Source organism: Pleurodeles waltl, chromosome 9, assembly GCF_031143425.1.
Source record: "Pleurodeles waltl isolate 20211129_DDA chromosome 9, aPleWal1.hap1.20221129, whole genome shotgun sequence".
In the NCBI taxonomy this organism is placed as follows: Eukaryota; Metazoa; Chordata; class Amphibia; order Caudata; family Salamandridae; genus Pleurodeles; species Pleurodeles waltl.
This window is the reverse complement of record NC_090448.1, coordinates 1,181,657,264-1,181,677,621: the sequence shown is the minus strand read 5'-3', so window position 1 is coordinate 1,181,677,621 and position 20,358 is coordinate 1,181,657,264. Positions and strand designations below refer to the sequence as shown.

At 52.8% G+C, this 20,358-nt stretch overlaps 1 protein-coding gene across 7 annotated transcripts in view; it reads left to right on the top strand.

Annotated features, from left to right (window-relative positions):
* RALGAPA1 (Ral GTPase activating protein catalytic subunit alpha 1) overlaps positions 1 to 20,358 on the top strand; it is a 623,631-nt gene that overhangs the window by 474,388 nt on the left and 128,885 nt on the right. For all 7 annotated transcript variants that reach the window (XM_069209127.1, XM_069209123.1, XM_069209128.1 and 4 more), the window contains 2 exons: positions 6,916 to 7,074; positions 17,065 to 17,192. In XM_069209127.1, the coding sequence (XP_069065228.1) occupies positions 6,916 to 7,074; positions 17,065 to 17,192 (287 nt within the window). The remainder of the gene's footprint in view (positions 1 to 6,915; positions 7,075 to 17,064; positions 17,193 to 20,358) is intronic.

Sequence of the window (20,358 nt, the reverse complement as noted above, 5' to 3'; positions counted from 1 at the left end):
AACCCCCTACCTCTCTTGTAGCCTGGGTGGATAGTCTCCTAACCTCCTACCTCTGTTGTAGCCTGGGTGGACAGTCTCCTAGCCTCCTACCTCTGTTGTAGCCTAGGTGGACAGTCTCCTAGCCTCCTACCTCTGTTGTAGCCTGGGCGGACAGTCTCCTAACCCCCTACATCTCTTGTAGCCTGGGCAGACAGTCTCCTAACCCCCTACATCTCTTGTAGCCTAGGTAGACAGTCTCCTAACCTCGTACCTCTCTTGCAGCTGGGGCGGAACGTCTCCTAACCTTCTACCTCTCTTGTAGCCTGGGTGGACAGTCTTCTAACCCCCTGCCTCTCTTGTAGCTGAGGCGGACAGTCTCCTAACCCCCTGCCTCTCTTGTAGCTGAGGCGGACAGTCTCCTAACCTTCTACACCTCTTGTAGCCTGGGTGGACAGTCTTCTAACCCCCTACCTCTCTTGTAGCTGAGGCGGACAGTCTCCTAACCCCCTACCTCTCTTGTAGCCTGGGTGGACAGTCTCCTAACTTCCTACCTCTGTTGTAGCCTGGGTGGACAGTCTCCTAGCCTCCTACCTCTGTTGTAGCCTGGGTGGACAGTCTCCTAACTCTTACCTCTCTTGTAGCCTGGGCAGATAGTCTCCTAACCCCCTACATCTCTTGTAGCCTGGGTGGACAGTCTCCTAACCCCGACCTCTCTTGTAGCCTGGGCAGACAGACTCCTAACTTCAACCTCTCTTGTAACCTGGGTGGACAGTCTCCTAACCCCTACTTTTGTTGTAGTCTGGGTGAACAGTCTCCTAACCCCCTGCATCTCTTGTAGCCTGGGAGGACAGTCTCCTAACCCCCTACAACTCGTAGCTGAGGCGCACAGTCTCCCTCTCGGTACCTCTCTTGTAGGTGAGGCGGACAGACTCCTAATCCCTTACCTCTTTTGTAGCTGTGGCGGACAGTCTCCTAACCCCCTATATCTGTCATATAGCTGTGGCAGACAGTCTCCTAACCCCCTACTTCTCTTGTAGCTGAGGCGGAATGTCTACTAACCCCCTGCCTCCCTTGTAGCCCAGGTGGACAGTCTCCTAACCCCCTACCTCTCTTGCAGCTGAGGCGGAACGTCTCCTAACCCCTACCTCTCTTGTAGCCTGGGTGGACAGTCCCCTAATCCCGACCTCTCTTGTGGCCTGGGTGGACAGTCTCCTAACCCCTACCTCTGTTGTAGTCTGGGCGAACAGTCTCCTAACCCCCTAACTCTCTTTTAGCTGAGGTGGACAGTCTTCTACCCCCTACCTCTCTTGTATCTGTAGCGGACAGCCTCCTACCCCCCTACTTCTCTTGTGGTCTGGGCGGACAGTCTCCTAACCCCCTGTCTCTCTCGTAGCTGGGGCGGACAGTCTCCTAACCCCCACCCTCTCTCGTAGCTGGGACGGACAGTCTCCTAACCCCCTACCTCTGTTGTAGCCAAGGCAGACAGTCTCCTAACCCCTACCTCTCTTGTAGCTGAGGTGAACAGTCTCCTACCCCTTACCTCTCTTGTAGCTGAGGCTGACAGTCTCCTATCCCCCTAACTCTCTTGTAGCTGGAGCTGACAGTCTCCTATCCCCTACCTCTCGAGTAGCTTGGGCGGACAGTCTCCTAACCCCCTGCATCAATCTTGTAGCTGAGGCAGACGGTCTCCTAACCCCCTGCATCAATCTTGTAGCTGAGGCGGACAGTCTCCCAACCCCCTGCATCAATCTTGTAGCTGAGGCAGACAGTCTCCCAACCCCCTGCATCAATCTTGTAGCTGAGGCAGACGGTCTCCTAACCCCCTGTAAGCACTTCTCTCACCCCCCTCTTTTCATGTAGCTCAGCCGAGCTCCCTGTAGGCACTTTTCTCACCTCACTCTTTTCTTGTAGCTCAGCTGGCCGGCCTGTACGCACTTCTCTAACCCCTGCTTCTCTTCTAGCTCAGCCGGGTTCTCTGTAGGTTCTTCTCTACCCGCCCTGCTTCTCTTGCAGCTCAGCCGGGCTCCCTGTAGGCACGTCTCTAACCCCAGCTTCTCCTGTAGCTCATTCGGCCCCCTGTAGGCACTTACCTAACCCCCTTCGTCTCTTGTAGCTCAGCTGGACTCCCTGTGGGCACTTCTCTAACCCCTTGCTTCTCTTGTAACTCAGCCGGGCTCCCTGTAGGCACTTCTCTAACCCCCTGCTTCTCTTGTAACTCAGCCGGGCTCCCTGTAGGCAGTTTTCGAATCCTCTGCTTCTCTTGTAGCTCATCCGACTCCCTGTAAGCACTTCTCTAACCCCATGTGTCTCTTGTAGCTCAGCCGGTCGGCCTGTACGCATTTCTCTAACCTCTGCTTCTCTTCTAGCTCAGCTGGGCTCTGTAGGTTCTTCTCTACCCCCCTCCTTCTCTTGCAGCTCAGCCGGGCTCCCTGAAGGCACTTCTGAAACCCTCTGCTTCTCTTGTAGCTCAGCTGTGCCTCCTGTAGGCACTTCTCTACCCCCCTGCTTCTCTTGCAGCTCAGCCGGGCTCCCTGTAGGCACTTCTGTAACCCTCTGCTTCTCTTGTAGCTCAGCTGTGCCTCCTGTAGGCACTTCTCTACCCCCCTGCTTCTCTTGCAGCTCAGCCGGGCTCCCTGTAGGCACTTCTGTAACCCTCTGCTTCTCTTGCAGCTCAGCCGGGCTCCCTGTAGGCACTTCTGTAACCCTCTGCTTCTCTTGTAGCTCAGCCGGGCTCCTTTAGGCACTTCTCTAACCCCCTGCTTCTCTTTTAGCTCAGGCAGCTCCCTGTAGGCCCTTGTCTCACCCACTGCTTCTCTTCTAGCTCCGCCGGGCTCCCTATAGGTGCTTCTGTAATCCCCGCTTCTCTTGTATTTCAGCCGTGCTCCCTGCAGGCACATCTCTAACCCCCTGCTTCTCTTGCAAGTCATCCAGGCTCCCTGTAGGCACTTCTCTGACCCCCTGCTTCTCTTGTAGCTTAGGCAGCTCCCTGTAGGCCCTTCTCTCACCCACTGCTTCTCTTCTAGCTCCACCGGGCTCCTTGTAGACACTTCTCTAAGCCCCTGCTTCTCTTGCAAGTCAGCCAGGCTCCCTGCAGGCACTTCTCTAACCCCCTGCTTCTCTTGTAGCTCAGCTGTGCCTCCTGTAGGCACTTCTCTAATCCCCTGCTTCTCTTGTAGCTCAGGCATCTCCCTGTAGGCCCTTCTCTACCCCACTGCTTCTCTTGCAGCTCAGCCGGGCTCCCTGTAGGCACTTCTGTAACCCTCTGCTTCTCTTGTAGCTCAGCTTTGCCTCCTGTAGGCACTTCTCTACCCCCCTGCTTCCCTTGCAGCTCAGCCGGGCTCCCTGTGGGCACTTCTATAACCCCATTCTTCTATTCTAGCTCAGCTGGGCTCACTATAGGCACTTCTCTACCCCCCCTGCTTCTCTTCTAGCTCAGCCGGGCTCCATGTAGGCACTTCTCTAACCCCCTGCTTCTCTTGTAGCTTAGCCGGGCTCCCTATAGGCACTTCTCTAACCTCCTTCTTCTCTTCTAGCTCAGCCGGGCTCCCTGTAGGCACTTCTCTCACCCCTTGCTTCTCCTACAGATCAGCTGGGCTCCCTGTGGGCACTTCTCCAACCCCCCTTTCTCTCTTGTAGCTCAGCCGGGCTCCCTGTAGGCACTTCTCTGATCCCCTGCTTCTCTTGTAGCTCAGCCGGGCTCACTCTAGGCACTTCTCTAACCCCCTTCTTCTCTTCTAGCTCAGCCGGGCTCCCTATAGGCACTTCTCCAACCCCCTGCTTCTCTTCTAGCTCAGCCAGGCTCACTCTAGGCACTTCTCTAACCCCCTTCTTCTCTTCTAGCTCAGCCGGGCTCCCTGTAGGCACTTCTGTAACCCTCTGCTTCTCTTGTAGCCCAGCTGTGCCTCCTGTAGGCACTTCTCTACCCCCCTGCTTCTCTTGCAGCTCAGCCGGGCTCCCTGTAGGCACTTCTGTAACCCTCTACTTCTCTTGTAGCTCAGCCAGGCTCCTTTAGGCACTTCTCTAACCCCCTGCTTCTCTTTTAGCTCAGGCAGCTCCCTGTAGGCCCTTCTCTCACCCACTGCTTCTCTTCTAGCTCCACCGGGCTCCTTGTAGGCACTTCTCAAAGCCCCTGCTTCTCTTGCAAGTCAGCCAGGCTCCCTGTAGGCACTTCTCTAACCCCCTGCTTCTCTTGTAGCTCAGCTGTGCCTCCTGTAGGCACTTCTCTAATCCCCTGCTTCTCTTGTAGCTCAGGCATCTCCCTGTAGGCCCTTCTCTCACTCCCTGCTTCTCTTGTAGCTCAGCCGGGCTCCCTGTAGGCACTTCTATAACCCCATTCTTCTCTTCTAGCTCAGCCGGGCTCCATATAGGCACTTCTCTAACCCCCTGCTTCTCTTCTAGCTCAGCCAGGCTCACTCTAGGCACTTCTCTAACCTCCTTCTTCTCTTCTAGCTCAGCCGGGCTCCCTGTAGGCACTTCTCTCACCCCTTGCTTCTCCTACAGATCAGCTGGGCTCCCTGTGGGCACTTCTCCAACCCCCCTTTCTCTCTTTTAGCTCAGCCGGGCTCCCTGTAGGCACTTCTCTGATCCCCTGCTTCTCTTGTAGCTTAGCCGGGCTCCCTATAGGCACTTCTCTAACCTCCTTCTTCTCTTCTAGCTCAGCTGGGCTCCCTGTAGGCACTTCTCTCACCCCCTGCTTCTCCTACAGATCAGCTGGGCTCCCTGTGGGCACTTCTCCAACCCCCCTTTCTCTCTTTTAGCTCAGCCGGGCTCCCTGTAGGCACTTCTCTAACCCCCTGCTTCTCTTGTAGCTCAGCCGGGCTCACTCTAGGCACTTCTCTAACCCCCTTCTTCTCTTCTAGCTCAGCCGGGCTCCCTATAGGCACTTCTCCAACCCCCTGCTTCTCTTCTAGCTCAGCCAAGCTCACTCTAGGCACTTCTCTAACCCCCTTCTTCTCTTCTAGCTCAGCCGGGCTCCCTATAGGCACTTCTCTAACCCTCTGCTTCTCTTCTAGCTCAGCCGAGCTCACTCTAGGCACTTCTCTAACCCCCTTCTTCTCTTCTAGCTCAGCCGGGCTCTCTGTAGGCACTTCTCTAACCCCCTGCTTCTCTTCTAGCTCAGCCGAGCTCACTCTAGGCACTTCTCTAACCCCCTTCTTCTCTTCTAGCTCAGCCGGGCTCCCTGTAGGCACTTCTGTAACCCTCTGCTTCTCTTGTAGCTCAGCTGTGCCTCCTGTAGGCACTTCTCTACCCCCCTGCTTCTCTTGCAGCTCAGCCGGGCTCCCTGTAGGCACTTCTCTAACCCCCTGCTTCTCTTTTAGCTCAGGCAGCTCCCTGTAGGCCCTTCTCTCACCCACTGCTTCTCTTCTAGCTCCGCCGGGCTCCCTATAGGTGCTTCTGTAATCCCTGCTTCTCTTGTTTTTCAGCCGTGCTCCCTGCAGGCACATCTCTAACCCCCTTCTTCTCTTACAAGTCAGCCAGGCTCCCTGTAGGCACTTCTCTGACCCCCTGCTTCTCTTGTAGCTCAGTCAGGTTCCCTTTAGGCCCTTTTCTGACCCTCTGCTTGTCTTGTAGCTTAGGCAGCTCCCTGTAGGCCCTTCTCTCACCCACTGCTTCTCTTCTAGCTCCCCTGGGCTCCTTGTAGGCACTTCTCAAAGCCCCTGCTTCTCTTGCAAGTCAGCCAGGCTCCCTGCAGGCACTTCTCTAACCCCCTGCTTCTCTTCTAGCTCAGCCGAGCTCACTCTAGGCACTTCTCTAACCCCCTTCTTCTCTTCTAGCTCAGACGGGCTCCCTATAGGCACTACTCTAACCCCCTGCTTCTCTTCTAGCTCAGCCAGGCTCACTCTAGGCACTTCTCTAACCTCCTTCTTCTCTTCTAGCTCAGCCGGGCTCCCTGTAGGCACTTCTCTCACCCCTTGCTTCTCCTACAGATCAGCTGGGCTCCCTGTGGGCACTTCTCCAACCCCCCTTTCTCTCTTGTAGCTCAGCCGGGCTCCCTGTAGGCACTTCTCTGATCCCCGGCTTCTCTTGTAGCTCAGCCGGGCTCACTCTAGGCACTTCTCTAACCCCCTTCTTCTCTTCTAGCTCAGCCGGGCTCCCTATAGGCACTTCTCCAACCCCCTGCTTCTCTTCTAGCTCAGCCAAGCTCACTCTAGGCACTTCTCTAACCCCCTTCTTCTCTTCTAGCTCAGCCGGGCTCCCTATAGGCACTTCTCTAACCCTCTGCTTCTCTTCTAGCTCAGCCGAGCTCACTCTAGGCACTTCTCTAACCCCCTTCTTCTCTTCTAGCTCAGCCGGGCTCCCTGTAGGCACTTCTCTAACCCCCTGCTTCTCTTCTAGCTCAGCCGAGCTCACTCTAGGCACTTCTCTAACCCCCTTCTTCTCTTCTAGCTCAGCCGGGCTCCCTGTAGGCACTTCTGTAACCCTCTGCTTCTCTTGTAGCTCAGCTGTGCCTCCTGTAGGCACTTCTCAACCCCCCTGCTTCTCTTGCAGCTCAGCCGGGCTCCCTGTAGGCACTTCTCTAACCCCCTGCTTCTCTTTTAGCTCAGGCAGCTCCCTGTAGGCCCTTCTCTCACCCACTGCTTCTCTTCTAGCTCCGCCGGGCTCCCTGTAGGCACTTCTCTAACCCCCTTCTTCTCTTCTAGCTCAGACGGGCTCCCTATAGGCACTTCTCTCACCCCCTGCTTCTCTTGTAGCTCAGCCGGGCTCCCTCTAGGCACTTCTCTCACCCCCTGCTTCTCTTGTAGCTCAGCCGGGCTCCCTGTGTGCACGTTTGTCACCCCTTGCTTCTCCTACAGGTAAGCCGGGCTCCCTGTAGGCACTTCTCTGACCCCCCTGTAGGCACTTCTCTGACCCCCCTGTAGGCACTTCTCTGACCCCCCTGTAGGCACTTCTCTGACCCCCTGTATGCTCTGCTTTAATCCCCTGCTTCTCTTACAGCTGCGGCACCTGGGAAATGACGAGGTTCACATTGTGTGGTCGGAGCACAGCCGGGATTACCGACGAGGCATCATCCCCACCGAGTTCGGAGATGTGCTGATTGTCATCTACCCAATGAAGAACCGAATGCTGAGCGTCCAGATCCTGAGGAAGCCTGAGGTGAGAGCCCCCGCTGCCCCCCAGGTGAGAGAAGACCCTCTCCTGTGATGATGGCACCCACAAGCCCCACCCCTCCTCAGGTGCAAGACCCCTCCCCCTCCTGAGGTGTGATACCACTCCTTCTGAGGCCAGAGACTCCTCCCAAGTCACCACTCTTCTGTGAGGAGATATTCCCCCTTCCCCCCAGGATGAGGGAGGAGAACCTCTCCTGTGATGGTACCTACCCCCTTCTAAGGTGCAAGACTCCTCCCCCTTCTGAGGTGTGATACCACTCCAACTGAAGCCACAGACTCGTCCCAAGTCACCCCCCCCCCCTTCTTTGAGGAGATCCCCCTCCCCCCCAAGGTGAGGGAGGGGAACCTCTCCTGTGATGGTACCTACCCCCTCCTAAGGTGCAAGACCCCTCCCCCTCCTGAGGTGTGATACCACTCCTGAGTCCAGAGATTCCTCCCAAGTGACCCCTCTTCTGTGAGGAGATACCCCCACCCCCCAAGATGAGGGAGGAGAACCTCTCCTGTGATGGCACCTACCCCCTTCTAAGGTGCAAGACTCCTCCCCCTCCTGAGGTGTGATACCACTCCAACTGAGGCCAGAAACTCCTCCCAAGTCACCCCCTTCTGTGAGGAGATTCTCCCCCCCAAGATGAGGGAGGGGAACCTCTCCTGTGACGGTACCTACCCCCTCCTGAGGTGCAAGACTTCTCCCCTTCTGAGGTCTGATACCACTCCATCTCAGGCAAGAGGTGGCTCCTGTCGACGTGTGACACCCCTATTCTAGTGAGGAGCCCCCCCAAGGTGAAGTGGGGAGAGGAGAGGACAACCTCTCCTTTGATGATGGAACCCACCCCCCTTCTTAGGTGTCAGACCCCTCCCCCTCTTGAGGCGTGATACCACTCCATCTCAGGCAAGAGACTCCTCCCGCAAAGTCACATTCGTGCTTGGATATCTCTGATGGCTCCTGTCCGATCTCGGGTCCCACCATGGTTTGTAGGGAGCTGCAGATGCACTGCCGCTCTAGAGCAGTTTGAAGCTCTCTTCATACCCTGTTCTAGACCCACAGGTAGACAGCGAACATGAAGCCCATCTTACAGAAAATGGCAGGCAGGAACATGCCAGTCTGCCTACAATATATTGATGAGTAACTGAGGTTCATGTGGGTTTGAGTGCTGTGCAGGTTGGATGCATGAGCTGGAGTTGTAGCGTAGGGCTATGTGTATGGCTCCTGAGTATAGTTTATGTGCGGATGCGTGGTTCTCCCGGTTACAGAGAAGGTGTACCAGTATAGCTTCCATTTTCGCATGCTTGCATGCGTTGTTTTCTGCTGCAGTGCAGGTACCTAGTCTTGAGATGCTACTTTAGCTGCACTCCAGATTCATGGCTCCCAGTGGAGGGGATGCAGGCTGTGCTCTTTCATTCTCAGTGCAGATCTGACTGCATTATTCCCAACAGTTGAGGTGCAGGTTTGGATGCCTGGCATCCACCGGCAGTGGCAGCGTGAATGCATTGTTTAAGCTGAGGTGCAGGTTTGGATGCCTGGCCTCCACCTGCAGTGATAGCGTGGATGCATGGTTCCATACGAGGTGCAGGTTTGGATGCATGGCCTCCACCCACAGTGCCAGCGTGGATGCATTGTTCCATGTGAGGTGCAGGTTTGGATGCCTGGCCTCCACCTGCAGTGGTAGCGTGGGTGCATTGTTCCATGTGAGGTGCAGGTTTGGATGCCTGGCCTCCACCGGCAGTGGCAGCATGAATGCATTGTTCCATGTGAGGTGCAGGTTTGGATGCCTGGCCTCCACCTGCAGTGGTAGCGTGGTTGCATTGTTTAAGCTGAGGTGCAGGTTTGGATGCCTGGCCTCCACCCACAGTGCCAGCGTGGATGCATTGTTCCATGTGAGGTGCAGGTTTGGATGCCTGGCCTCCACCTGCAGTGATAGCGTGGATGCATTGTTCCATGTGAGGTGCAGGTTTGGATGCCTGGCCTCCACCTGCAGTGGTAGCGTGGGTGCATTGTTCCATGTGAGGTGCAGGTTTGGATGCCTGGTCTCCACCGGCAGTGGCAGCGTGGATGCATTGTTCCATGTGAGGTGCAGGTTTGGATGCCTGGCCTCCACCGGCAGTGGCAGCATGAATGCATTGTTCCATGTGAGGTGCAGGTTTGGATGCCTGGCCTCCACCTGCAGTGGTAGCGTGGTTGCATTGTTTAAGCTGAGGTGCAGGTTTGGATGCCTGGCCTCCACCCACAGTGCCAGCGTGGATGCATTGTTCCATGTGAGGTGCAGGTTTGGATGCCTGGCCTCCACCTGCAGTGATAGCGTGGATGCATTGTTCCATGTGAGGTGCAGGTTTGGATGCCTGGCCTCCACCTGCAGTGGTAGCGTGGGTGCATTGTTCCATGTGAGGTGCAGGTTTGGATGCCTGGTCTCCACCGGCAGTGGCAGCGTGGATGCATTGTTCCATGTGAGGTGCAGGTTTGGATGCCTGGCCTCCACCTGCAGTGATAGCGTGGATGCATTGTTCCATGTGAGGTGCAGGTTTGGATGCATGGCCTCCACCTGCAGTGATAGCCTGGATGCATTGTTCCATGTGAGGTGCAGGTTGTTTGGATGCCTGGCCTCCACCCAGAGTGGTAGCGTGGATGCATTGTTCCCAGTTGAGATGCTGGTTTGGATGCATGCCTTCCAACCACTTTGGCAGTGTGGATGCTTTGTTCCCTATTGAGGCTCAAATTTGGATTCCTGCTTTGTAGTAAAGTGCATATTGGAATAGATGTTTTTCACTTAAGGTGCGGGTGTTAACGCATGGCCCCCATCACAGTGCATGTTTGCATAGATGATGCTGTGTTGCTAGCCGAATTACAGATATGCATTCATTGACCACAGTTGATGTACTTGTTTGAAAGCATTGTATCCACTTGGGGTTCAGGTCTTGACACTTTGTGTCCAGCTGAGGTACAGGTGTTGATGTAATGTTCGCATCTGAGATAGATGTCTTGTGATTCATTGTTTCCACGTGAGGTGCAGGTGTTTGTATTCTTCCCTCAGCTGAGGTGCATGGGTTTATGTATTGTTCTCTCAGCTATGTGTAGGTGTTGTGATGTATTGTTTCCACTTGAGGTGGAGATGTTTATGTATGGTTCTCTCAGCTGAGGTGAAGGCGTTTGTATTGTTTGCTGAGGTGCAGGTGTTGTGGTGCATTGTTTCCACTTGAGTTGGAGATTTTTATGTATGGTTCTCTCAGCTGAGGTGAAGGTGTTTGTATTGTTTGCTGAGGTGCAGGTGTTGTGGTGCATTGTTTCCACTTGAGTTGGAGATTTTTATGTATGGTTCTCTCAGCTGAGGTGAAGGTGTTTGTATTGTTTGCTGAGGTGCAGGTGTTGTGGTGCATTGTTTCCACTTGAGGTGCATGTGTTTATATATTGTTCTCTCAGCTGAAGTGCAGGTGTTGTGGTGCATTTTTTCCACTTGAGGTGTGCAGTTGTTTATGTATTGTTCGCTGAGGTGCAGGTGTTGTGGTGCATTGATTCCACTTGAGGTGCATGTGTTTATATATTCTCTCAGCTGAGGTGCAGGTGTTGTGCATTGTGTCCACTAGAAGTGCAGGTATTTATGTATTGTGTTCTCTCATCTGAGGTGCAGGTGTTGTGGTGCATTGTGTCCACTAGAAGTGCAGGTATTTATGTATTGTTCTCTCATCTGAGGTGCAGGTGTTGTGCATTGTGTCCACTAGAAGTGCAGGTATTTATGTATTGTTCTTTCATCTGAGGTGCAGGTGTTGTGGTGCATTGTGTCTACTAGAAGTGCAGGTATTTATGTATTGTGTTCTCATCTGAGGTGCAGGTGTTGTGGTGCATTGATTCCACTTGAGGTGTGCAGTTGTTTATGTATTGTTCGCTGAGGTGCAGGTGTTGTGGTGCATTGATTCCACTTGAGGTGTGCAGTTGTTTATGTATTGTTTGCTGAGGTGCAGGTGTTGTGGTGCATTGATTCCACTTGAGGTGCATGTGTTTATATATTCTCTCAGCTGAGGTGCAGATGTTGTGCTGCATTGGCTCTACTGGATGTGCAGGTATTTATGTATTGTTCTCTCATCTGAGGTGCAGGTGTTGTGCATTGTGTCCACTAGAAGTGCAGGTATTTATGTATTGTGTTCTCATCTGAGGTGCAGGTGTTGTGGTGCATTGTGTCCACTAGAAGTGCAGGTATTTATGTATTGCTCTCTCAGCTGAGGTGCACGTGTTGTGATGCATTGTGTCCACTAGAAGTGCAGGTATTTATGTATTGTGTTCTCATCTGAGGTGCAGGTGTTGTGCATTGTGTCCACTAGAAGTGCAGGTATTTATGTATTGTGTTCTCATCTGAGGTGCAGGTGTTGTGGTGCATTGTGTCCACTAGAAGTGCAGGTATTTATGTATTGTGTTCTCATCTGAGGTGCAGGTGTTGTGGTGCATTGTGTCCACTAGAAGTGCAGGTATTTATGTATTGCTCTCTCAGCTGAGGTGCACGTGTTGTGATGCATTGTTTTCCACTTGAGGTACAGGTTTTATGTATTGTTCGTTGACGTGCAGGTTTTGTGGTGCATTGTTTCTACTTGAGGTGCAGGTATTTATGTATTGTTCTTTCATCTGAGGTGCAGGTGTTGTGGTGCATTGTGTCCACTAGAGGTGCAGGTGTCGGTGTCTTCTTCCCAGCTGAAGTGCAGATGTTGTGCTGCATTGTTTCTACTTGACGTGCAGGTATTTACATATTGTTCTCTCAGCTGAGGGGCAGATGCTGTGCTGCATTGTTTCTACTTGAGGTGCAGGTGTTTATTGTTCTCTCAGCTGAGGTGCAGGTGTTGTGGTGCATTGTCTCCACTTGAGGTGCAGGCGTTGATGTCTTCTTCCCAGCTGACGTGCACATGCTGTAGTACATTGTTTACACTTGAGGTGTAGGGTTTGATGAATTGTTCCCAGTCGCAGTGCATGCATTGCTCTCAGTATACTCACAGGTAATGTGAGCTGTATCCTTGGCTGCATGACCCCCTGTGTCAGAGGTGTCGATCTATTGTGCTAGCAGTGCTGTGAGTTCTATCCTTGGCTGCATGGCCCCCAGTCACAGTAGTCCTAGCAGCGCTGTGATCCGTTTACTTTGCTGCTTGGCCTCCCAGACACATCATAGGTGTGGATGCATTGTCTCATCGGTACTATAATCTGTATCCTTTGCTGCATGGTCTCCAAGTGACATTACAGGTGTGGATGCATGGTCTCATCAGTACTATGAGCTGTCCCCTTGGCTGCATGGCCCGTAGTCACATTACAGGTGTGGATGTATTGTCTCATCAGTACTATGAGCTGTATCCTTGGCTGTGTGGCCCCCAGTCACATTACAGGTGTGGATGCATTGTCCTAGCAGAGATGTACCCTGGGGTGCATGGTCTCTCAGTCACATTACAGGTGTGGATACATAGTCTCATCTGTGCTGTGAGCTGTATCCTTGGCTGTGTGGCCCCTAGTCACATTACAGGTGTGGATACATTGTCTGATCAGTGCAGTGAGCTGTATCCTTGGCTGCATGGCCTCAGGCACATTACATGTGTGGATGCATTGTCCCATCAGTACTGTGAGCTGTATCCTTGGCTTTTTGGACCCCCGTCACATTACAGGTGTGGATGCATTGTCTCATCAGTACTATGAGCTGTATCCTTAGCTGCATGGCCTCAGTCACATTACAGGTGTGGATGCACGGTCCTAGCAGTGCTGTGAGCTGTATCCTTGGCTGCATGGACCCTAGTCACATTACAGGTGTGGATGCATTGTTTCATCAGTACTTAGAGCTGTATACTTGGCTGCGTGGTCGCCCAGTCACATCACAGGTGTAGATGCACTGTCCTAGCAGTGCTGTGAGCTGCGTCCTTGGCTGCATGCCCACCAGGCACATTACAGGTGTAGATGCACTGTCCTAGCAGTGCTGTGAGCTGCATCCTTGGCTGCATGCCCCCAGGCACATTACAGGTGTAGATGCACTGTCCTAGCAGAGCTGTACCCTGGGGTGCACGATCCCTCAGTCACATGACATGTGTGGATGCATTGTCTCATCAGTGCTGTGAGCTGTATCCTTGGCTGCGTGGCCCCCGTCACATTACAGGTGTAGATGCACTGTCCTAGCAGAGCTGTACCCTGGGGTGCACGATCCCTCAGTCACATGACGTGTGGATGCATTGTCTCATCAGTGCTGTGAGCTGTATCCTTGGCTGCGTGGCCCCCGTCACATTACAGGTGTGGATGCACTGTCCTAGCAGTGCTGTGAGCTGTATCCTTGGCTGCATGCCCCCCAGGCACACTACAGGTGTAGATGCACTGTCCTAGCAGAGCTGTACCCTGGGGTGCATGGTCTCTCAGTCACATGACATGTGTGGATGCGTTGTCTCATCAGTACTTTGAGCTGTATTCTTGGCTGTGTGGTCCCCCATCACACCACAGGTGTGGATGCACTGTCCTAGCAGTACTGTGAGCTGCATCCTTGGCTGCATGGTCCCTAGTCACATTACAGGTGTGGATGCATTGTCTCATCAGTGCTGTGAGCTGTATCCTTGGCTGTGTGGTCCCTAGTCACATTACAGGTGTGGATGCACTGTCCTAGCAGTACTGTGAGCTGCATCCTTGGCTGCATGGCCTCAGTCACATTACAGGTGTGGATGCACGGCCCTAGCAGTGCTGTGAGCTGTATCCTTGGCTACATGGCCCCCTGTCACAGAGGTATAGATGCATGGTCTGATCAGTGCTGTGAGCTGTATCATTGGCTGCATTGCCCCCAGTCACATTACAGATGTGGATGCATTGTCCTAGCAGTGCCGTGAGCTGTATCCTTGGCTGTGTGGCCCCCATCACACTACAGGTGTAGATGCACTGTCCTAGCAGAGCTGTACCCTGGGGTGCATGGTCTCTCAGTCACATGACACGTGTGGATGCATTGTCTCATCATTACTGTGAGCTGTATCATTGGCTGCATGGTCCCTAATCACATTACAGGTGTGGATGCAGTGTCCTAGCAGTGCTGTGAGCTGTATTCTTGGCTGCATGGTCCCTCAGCCACATCACAGGTGTGGATGTATTGTCTCATCAGTGCTGAGAGCTGTATTCTTGGCTGCGTGCCCCCCGTCACATTACAGGTGTGGATGCATTGTCTGATCAGTGCTGTGAGCTGTATCCTTTGCTGCATGGCCCCAGGCACATTACAGGTGTGGATGCACTGTCCTAGCAATACTGTGAGCTGCATCCTTGGCTGCATGGCCCCTAGTCACATTACAGGTGTGGCTACACTGTCCTAGCAGTGCTGTGAGCTGTATCCTTGGCTGTGTGGCCCCTAGTCGCATTACAGGTGTAGATGGACTGTCCTAGCAGTGCTGTGAGCTGTATCCTTGGCTGCATGGCCTCAGTCACATTACAGGTGTGGATGCACAGTCCTAGCAGTGCTGTGAGCTGTATCGTTGGCTGCATGGCCTCAGTCACATTACAGGTGTAGATGCACTGTCCTAGCAGAGCTGTACCCTGGGGTGCATGGTCTCTGTCACACTACAGGTGTGGATGCATTGTCTCATCAGTACTGTGAGCTGTATCCTTTGCTGCATGGCCCCTAGTCACATTACTGGTGTGGATGCACAGTCCTAGCAGTGCTGTGAGCTGTATCCTTGGCTGCATGGCCTCAGTCACATTACAGGTGTGGATGCACTGTCCTAGCAGTACTGTGAGCTGTATCCTTGGCTGCATGGCCCCAGGCACATTACAGGTGTAGATGCACTGTCCTAGCAGAGCTGTACCCTGGGGTGCATGGTCTCTGTCACACTACAGGTGTGGATGCATTGTCTCATCAGTACTGTGAGCTGTATCCTTTGCTGCATGGCCCCTAGTCACATTACTGGTGTGGATGCACAGTCCTAGCAGTGCTGTGAGCTGTATCCTTGGCTGCATGGCCTCAGTCACATTACAGGTGTGGATGCACTGTCCTAGCAGTACTGTGAGCTGTATCCTTGGCTGCATGGCCCCAGGCACATTACAGGTGTGGATGCACTGTCCTAGCAGTACTGTGAGCTGTATCCTTGGCTGCATGGCCCCAGGCACATTACAGGTGTGGATGCACGGTCCTAGCAGTGCTGTGAGCTGTATCCTTGGCTGCACGGTCCCCAGGCACATTACAGGTGTGGATGCACTGTCCTAGCAGAGCTGTGAGCTATATCCTTTGCTGCATGGCCCCTAGTCACATTACAGGTGTGGATGCACGGTCCTAGCAGTGCTGTGAGCTGTATCCTTGCTGCATGGCCTCAGTCACATTACAGGTGTGAATGCACAGTCCTACCAGTGCTGTGGGCTGTATCCTTGGCTGCATGGCCTCAGTCACATTACAGGTGTAGATGCACTGTCCTAGCGTCCTAGCAGAGCTGTGAGCTGTATCCTGGGCTGCATGGCCCCCAGTCACATTACAGGTGTAGATGCACTGTCCTAGCAGAGCTGTACCCTGGGGTGCATGGTCTCTCAGTCACATTACATGTGTGGATGCACTGTCCTAGCAGTACTATTAGCTGTATCCTTGGCTGCATGGCTCCAGGCACATTACAGGTGTGGATGCACTGTCCTAGCAGTACTGTGAGCTGTATCCTTGGCTGCATGGCCCCAGGCACATTACAGGTGTGGATGCACGGTCCTAGCAGTGCTGTGAGCTGTATCCTTTGCTGCATGGCCCCAGTCCCATTACAGGTGTGGATGCTCTGTCCTAGCAGTGCTGTGAGCTGTATCCTTGGCTGCATGGCCCCCAGGCACATTACAGGTGTGGATGCACTGTCCTAGCAGAGCTGTGAGCTGTATCCTTGGCTGCATGCCCCCCAGGCACATTACAGGTGTGGATGCACTGTCCAAGCAGAGCTGTACACTGGGGTGCATGGCCTCAGTCACACTACAGGTGTAGATGCACTGTCCTAGCAGTGCTGTGAGCTGTATCCTTGGCTGCATGGTCCCTAGTCACATTACAGGTGTAGATGCACTGTCCTAGCAGTGCTGTGAGCTGTATCCTTGGCTGCATGGTCCCTAGTCACATTACAGGTGTGGATGCATTGTCTCATAAGTGCTGAGAGCTGTATCCTTGGCTGCCTGGCACCAGGGACATTACAGGTGTGGATGCACTGTCATAGCAGTGCTGAGAGCTGTATCCTTGGCTGCATGGTCCCTAGTCACATTACAGGTGTGGATGCATTGTCTCATCAGTGCTGTGAGCTGTATCCTTGGCTGCATGGCACCAGGGATATTACAGGTGTGGATGTATTGTCTCATCAGTGCTGAGAGCTGTATCCTTGGCTGCATGGTCCCTAGTCACATTACAGGTATGGATGCATTGTCTCATCAGTGCTGTGAGCTATATCCTTGGCTGCATGGTCCCTAGTCACATTACAGGTGTGGATGCATTGTCTCATCAGTGCTGAGAGCTGTATTCTTGGCTGCATGGCACCAGGCACATTACAGGTGTGGATGCATTGTCTCATCAGTGCTGTGAGCTGTATTCTTGGCTGCATGGCACCAGGCACATTACAGGTGTGGATGCATTGTCTCATCAGTGCTGAGAGCTGTATCCTTTGCTGCATGGTCCCTAGTCACATTACAGGTGTGGGTGCATTGTCTCATCAGTGCTGTGAGCTGTGTTCTTGGCTGCATGGCACCAGGCACATTACAGGTGTGGATGCACTGTCCTAGCAGAGCTGTGAGCTGTATCCTTGGCTGCATGGTCCCTAATCACATTACAGGTGTGGATGCACTGTCCTAGCAGAGCTGTGAGCTGTATCCTTGGCTGCATGGTCCCTAGTCACATTACAGGTGTGGATGCATTGTCTCATCAGTGCTGTGAGCTGTATCCTTGGCTGCATGGCACCCCGTCACGATAGATGTGGATGCAATTCCCCTTTTGAGACGCAGGTCTGCATCCATAGCCCTATGTACACTAACTGGTCTCTTTCCTTGTTCTTTGTTCAGGTTCCTTTTTTTGGACCACTCTTCGATGGTGCCATTGTCAACGACCGGATACTCCCGGGATTGGTTCGCGCCACAGCAATCAATGCGAGTCGAGCTCTCAAGTCATTGATTCCTCTTTACCAGAACTTGTATCCTTCAAAGTAGTGTTATCCCCTGCCTCCTACCCCCAGGCTCCCCGGAGGCTCCCCGTCCTACGAGCACTCATGGGGATAGACTTGAGGGAGGAGAGGAATGATAGCGTCATCCAAGCAGCAGCAGATGATGGCAATAAAGGTAAGTTTAAAACATGTTCCTGCCTCTTTTTGTGGACAGATGTCTGTGTTTGAGAGTTATTTGTATGTGTGCGTTCATCTATGATTGTGTGAATGCTCACAAATGAATCTCTTTATGCCCGCATGAAGTGCACATGTTTTGCCCTCTCCCACCCATGAAATGCTGGAAGTGGCACAATTGTGGTACTTCCTCAAAATCTGCTGGTGCTGGCACAGTGGTGGTGTTTCCTGGCTCATGCTGCATCTGGCGCAATGATGGTAATGCCTGACGCCAGGCCATCTTGACACTGTGATGGCCATAGGGTTATCCCGCCTGGTCTCATTACACGTGCAAAAAGATTTAATTCTGCCATTTGGCTTTTAGAAAAACAAATATTCATGATTCATGCTCAGGGATGATGTTGCTGCTTTGCTTGCCACTTGGATGAATCCGTTGTGGAAAAGGACCCTGTAGGAAGCTGGATCCGTCTATACTATATGAAAATGAGAGATAGTGTGCACAGAGCCCAGGGGTTCCCCAGAGGCTTGACAGAGGCAATAATAGATAATACTAATGCTCTATTTGTGGTAGTGTGGTCGAGCAGTAGGCTTATCAGAGGGTGGTGTTAAGCATTTGTTGTACACACACAGGCAATAAGTGAGAACACATGCTCAATGGCTTAACTCCTGATCAGTAGGCTTTTATATAGGAAAATACATTTTTGTTAATTTTACTAGAACCCCAAGACTCAGTTCAGAAGTAAATACTGTTGCAGGTAAGTACTTAGCGTAGACATCAATGGAACTTTGTTTCACTTTAGTCAGGTAAACAGTTTCTAAGAAAACAGAGAATATCTATTTTAAAAGTGGATACAGTGCATTTTCCGAACAGTTCCTGTGGAAAGAAAATAAAGTAAAATTTTAGTGGTAAGAACACGACTTACAGTTCCAGTCTCTGGGTTGTAGGTAGTCCACCGTTGGGGGTTCAAGTCAACCCAAAACACCCAACACCAGCAACACGGGCCGGCTGGGTGCAGAGGTCAAAGTTGAGCGATTTTTAACGTGGGCTCCTATAGCGACCGGGGGTGCACGGAATTCGGTCTACCAGCAGGTAAGTACCCGCGGCTAGGAGGGCAGACCAGGGGGGGGTTAGAGGAGCACTGGAAGGGCCCAAAGTAGGCATCAATCCCACACCCTCAGCGGCACTGGGGCGGCTGGGTGCAGGGTGCAAACAGGGTGTCTGGTTTCCAGTGAAACTCTGAGGGGACCCCGGGGGGCCCGAGGTGCCTCACTCAGGCACTGCAGGCGAGGTCCAGGGGGGTGTCTCTGGCACACCACCGGTCGGACAGGGAAGAGGGCCGCCTGTTGATCGTGGCTGCACCGGGTGTTGATTTTTCCAGGGTCTGGGGGCTGCAGGTGCAATGGGTCCTTTGGTGTTGGTTATCTTCGTCCAGGGCAGTCGCAGTCAGGGGGTCCTCGGGATTCCACCTGCAGGCGTCGTCGTGGAGGGGTGGAGAGGTCAACCCTGGGTGGGCACTTTGTCGCCATCGCCTGGGGGTCCTCTGGTTGGTTGGGCCACCTGGACTCGGGCCGTGGGCGTCGGGTGCAGTGTGGTTAGGACTCCTGCTTCTGGAGTGAGGTCGGAGTCCTTCAGAAGAGGTTTCTTCTTCTGTTCTTCTTTGGACAGGGACGGTGTCCACTGGAGTTCTTGATCCTCTGTGATGCAGGCAGTCCTCTGGAGGTTTTTCACAGGTCGCTGGACCTGCAGGATGCGTCGCCTTTCCTCGGCAGGTTCTTTGAACCAGGAGATAGGCAGGTAGGGCTGCGGCCAAGTTAGTTGTTGTCTCCTTTACTTCTCTGTTGGGGTTTCTAATAAGCAGTCCTTCTTCTTGTGAGGTCGCCAGGAATCTGACTAGCTTGGTTGAGGGAGCCCTTAAACACAAGATTTAGGGGTGTTTTAGGTGTCAGAGGGCAATGGCTACTGTCTCTGAGAGTGGCTACACCCTCCTTGTGCTCACTCCCTTTGGGGAGGGGGGCACATTCCTATCCCTATTGGCCCTGATCCTCCAAACCAAGATAGAGGATTCTGCATGCAGGGGGTCACTTCAGCTCTGGACACCTTAGGGGTGGTCCTGGCTGAGGTGGTGACTCCTTGTTTTTCCTAATTATCCCTCTGGACTTGCTGCCAAAAGTGAGGCTTTGTCCGGGGGCTGGACATCTGCACTAGCTGGAGTTCACTGGGGCACTGTAACATGAATCCTGAGCCTTTGAGGCTCACCACTAGGTGTTACAGTTCCTGCAGTACGGCGATGTGAAGCACCCCCACCCAGTGCAGGCCTTGTTTCTGGCCTCAGAGAGCACAAATGGAATCAGAAACTCTTCTCTCAGTGGCAGGCTGGCACAGACCAGTCAGTTCTGCACTGAAGGGTTGGGTATTTTTATTTTTTTTAATAAATCCAACACTGGCATCAGTGTGGGTTTATTACTCTGAGAAGTTTGATACCAAACTTCCCAGTATTCAGTGTAGCCATTATGGAACTGTGGTGTTCGTTTTGACAGACTCCCAGACTGTAGGAGGCTGGCCTGGCTTATAGTGGGTACCTTGTGGTACCTGCACCTTGTGCCAGGTCCAGTTATCCCTTATTAGTAGATTCATAGTGTTCTAGCAGCTTAGGCTGATAGAGGTAGCTATAGCAGAGCAGCTTAGGCTGAACTAGGAGACATGCAAAGCTCCTACCATACCACTTATATCACTTAGCACTATATCATAAGAAAACACAATACTCAGTTACCAAAAATAAAGGTACTTTTTTTTTAGTGACAATATGCCAAAAGTATCTCAGAGGATATACTCCCTTAGGAGGTAAGTAATATACACAAAATATACACACAAATCAAAAATCAGGTAAGTAAACAGTTAGAAAAGTAGTGCAAACACTATAGATCACAATAGAATGCAATAGGAGACAATAGGCCTAGTGGCAACACAAACCATATACTCCAAAAGTGGAATGCGAACCACGAATGGACCCCAGGCCTTCTG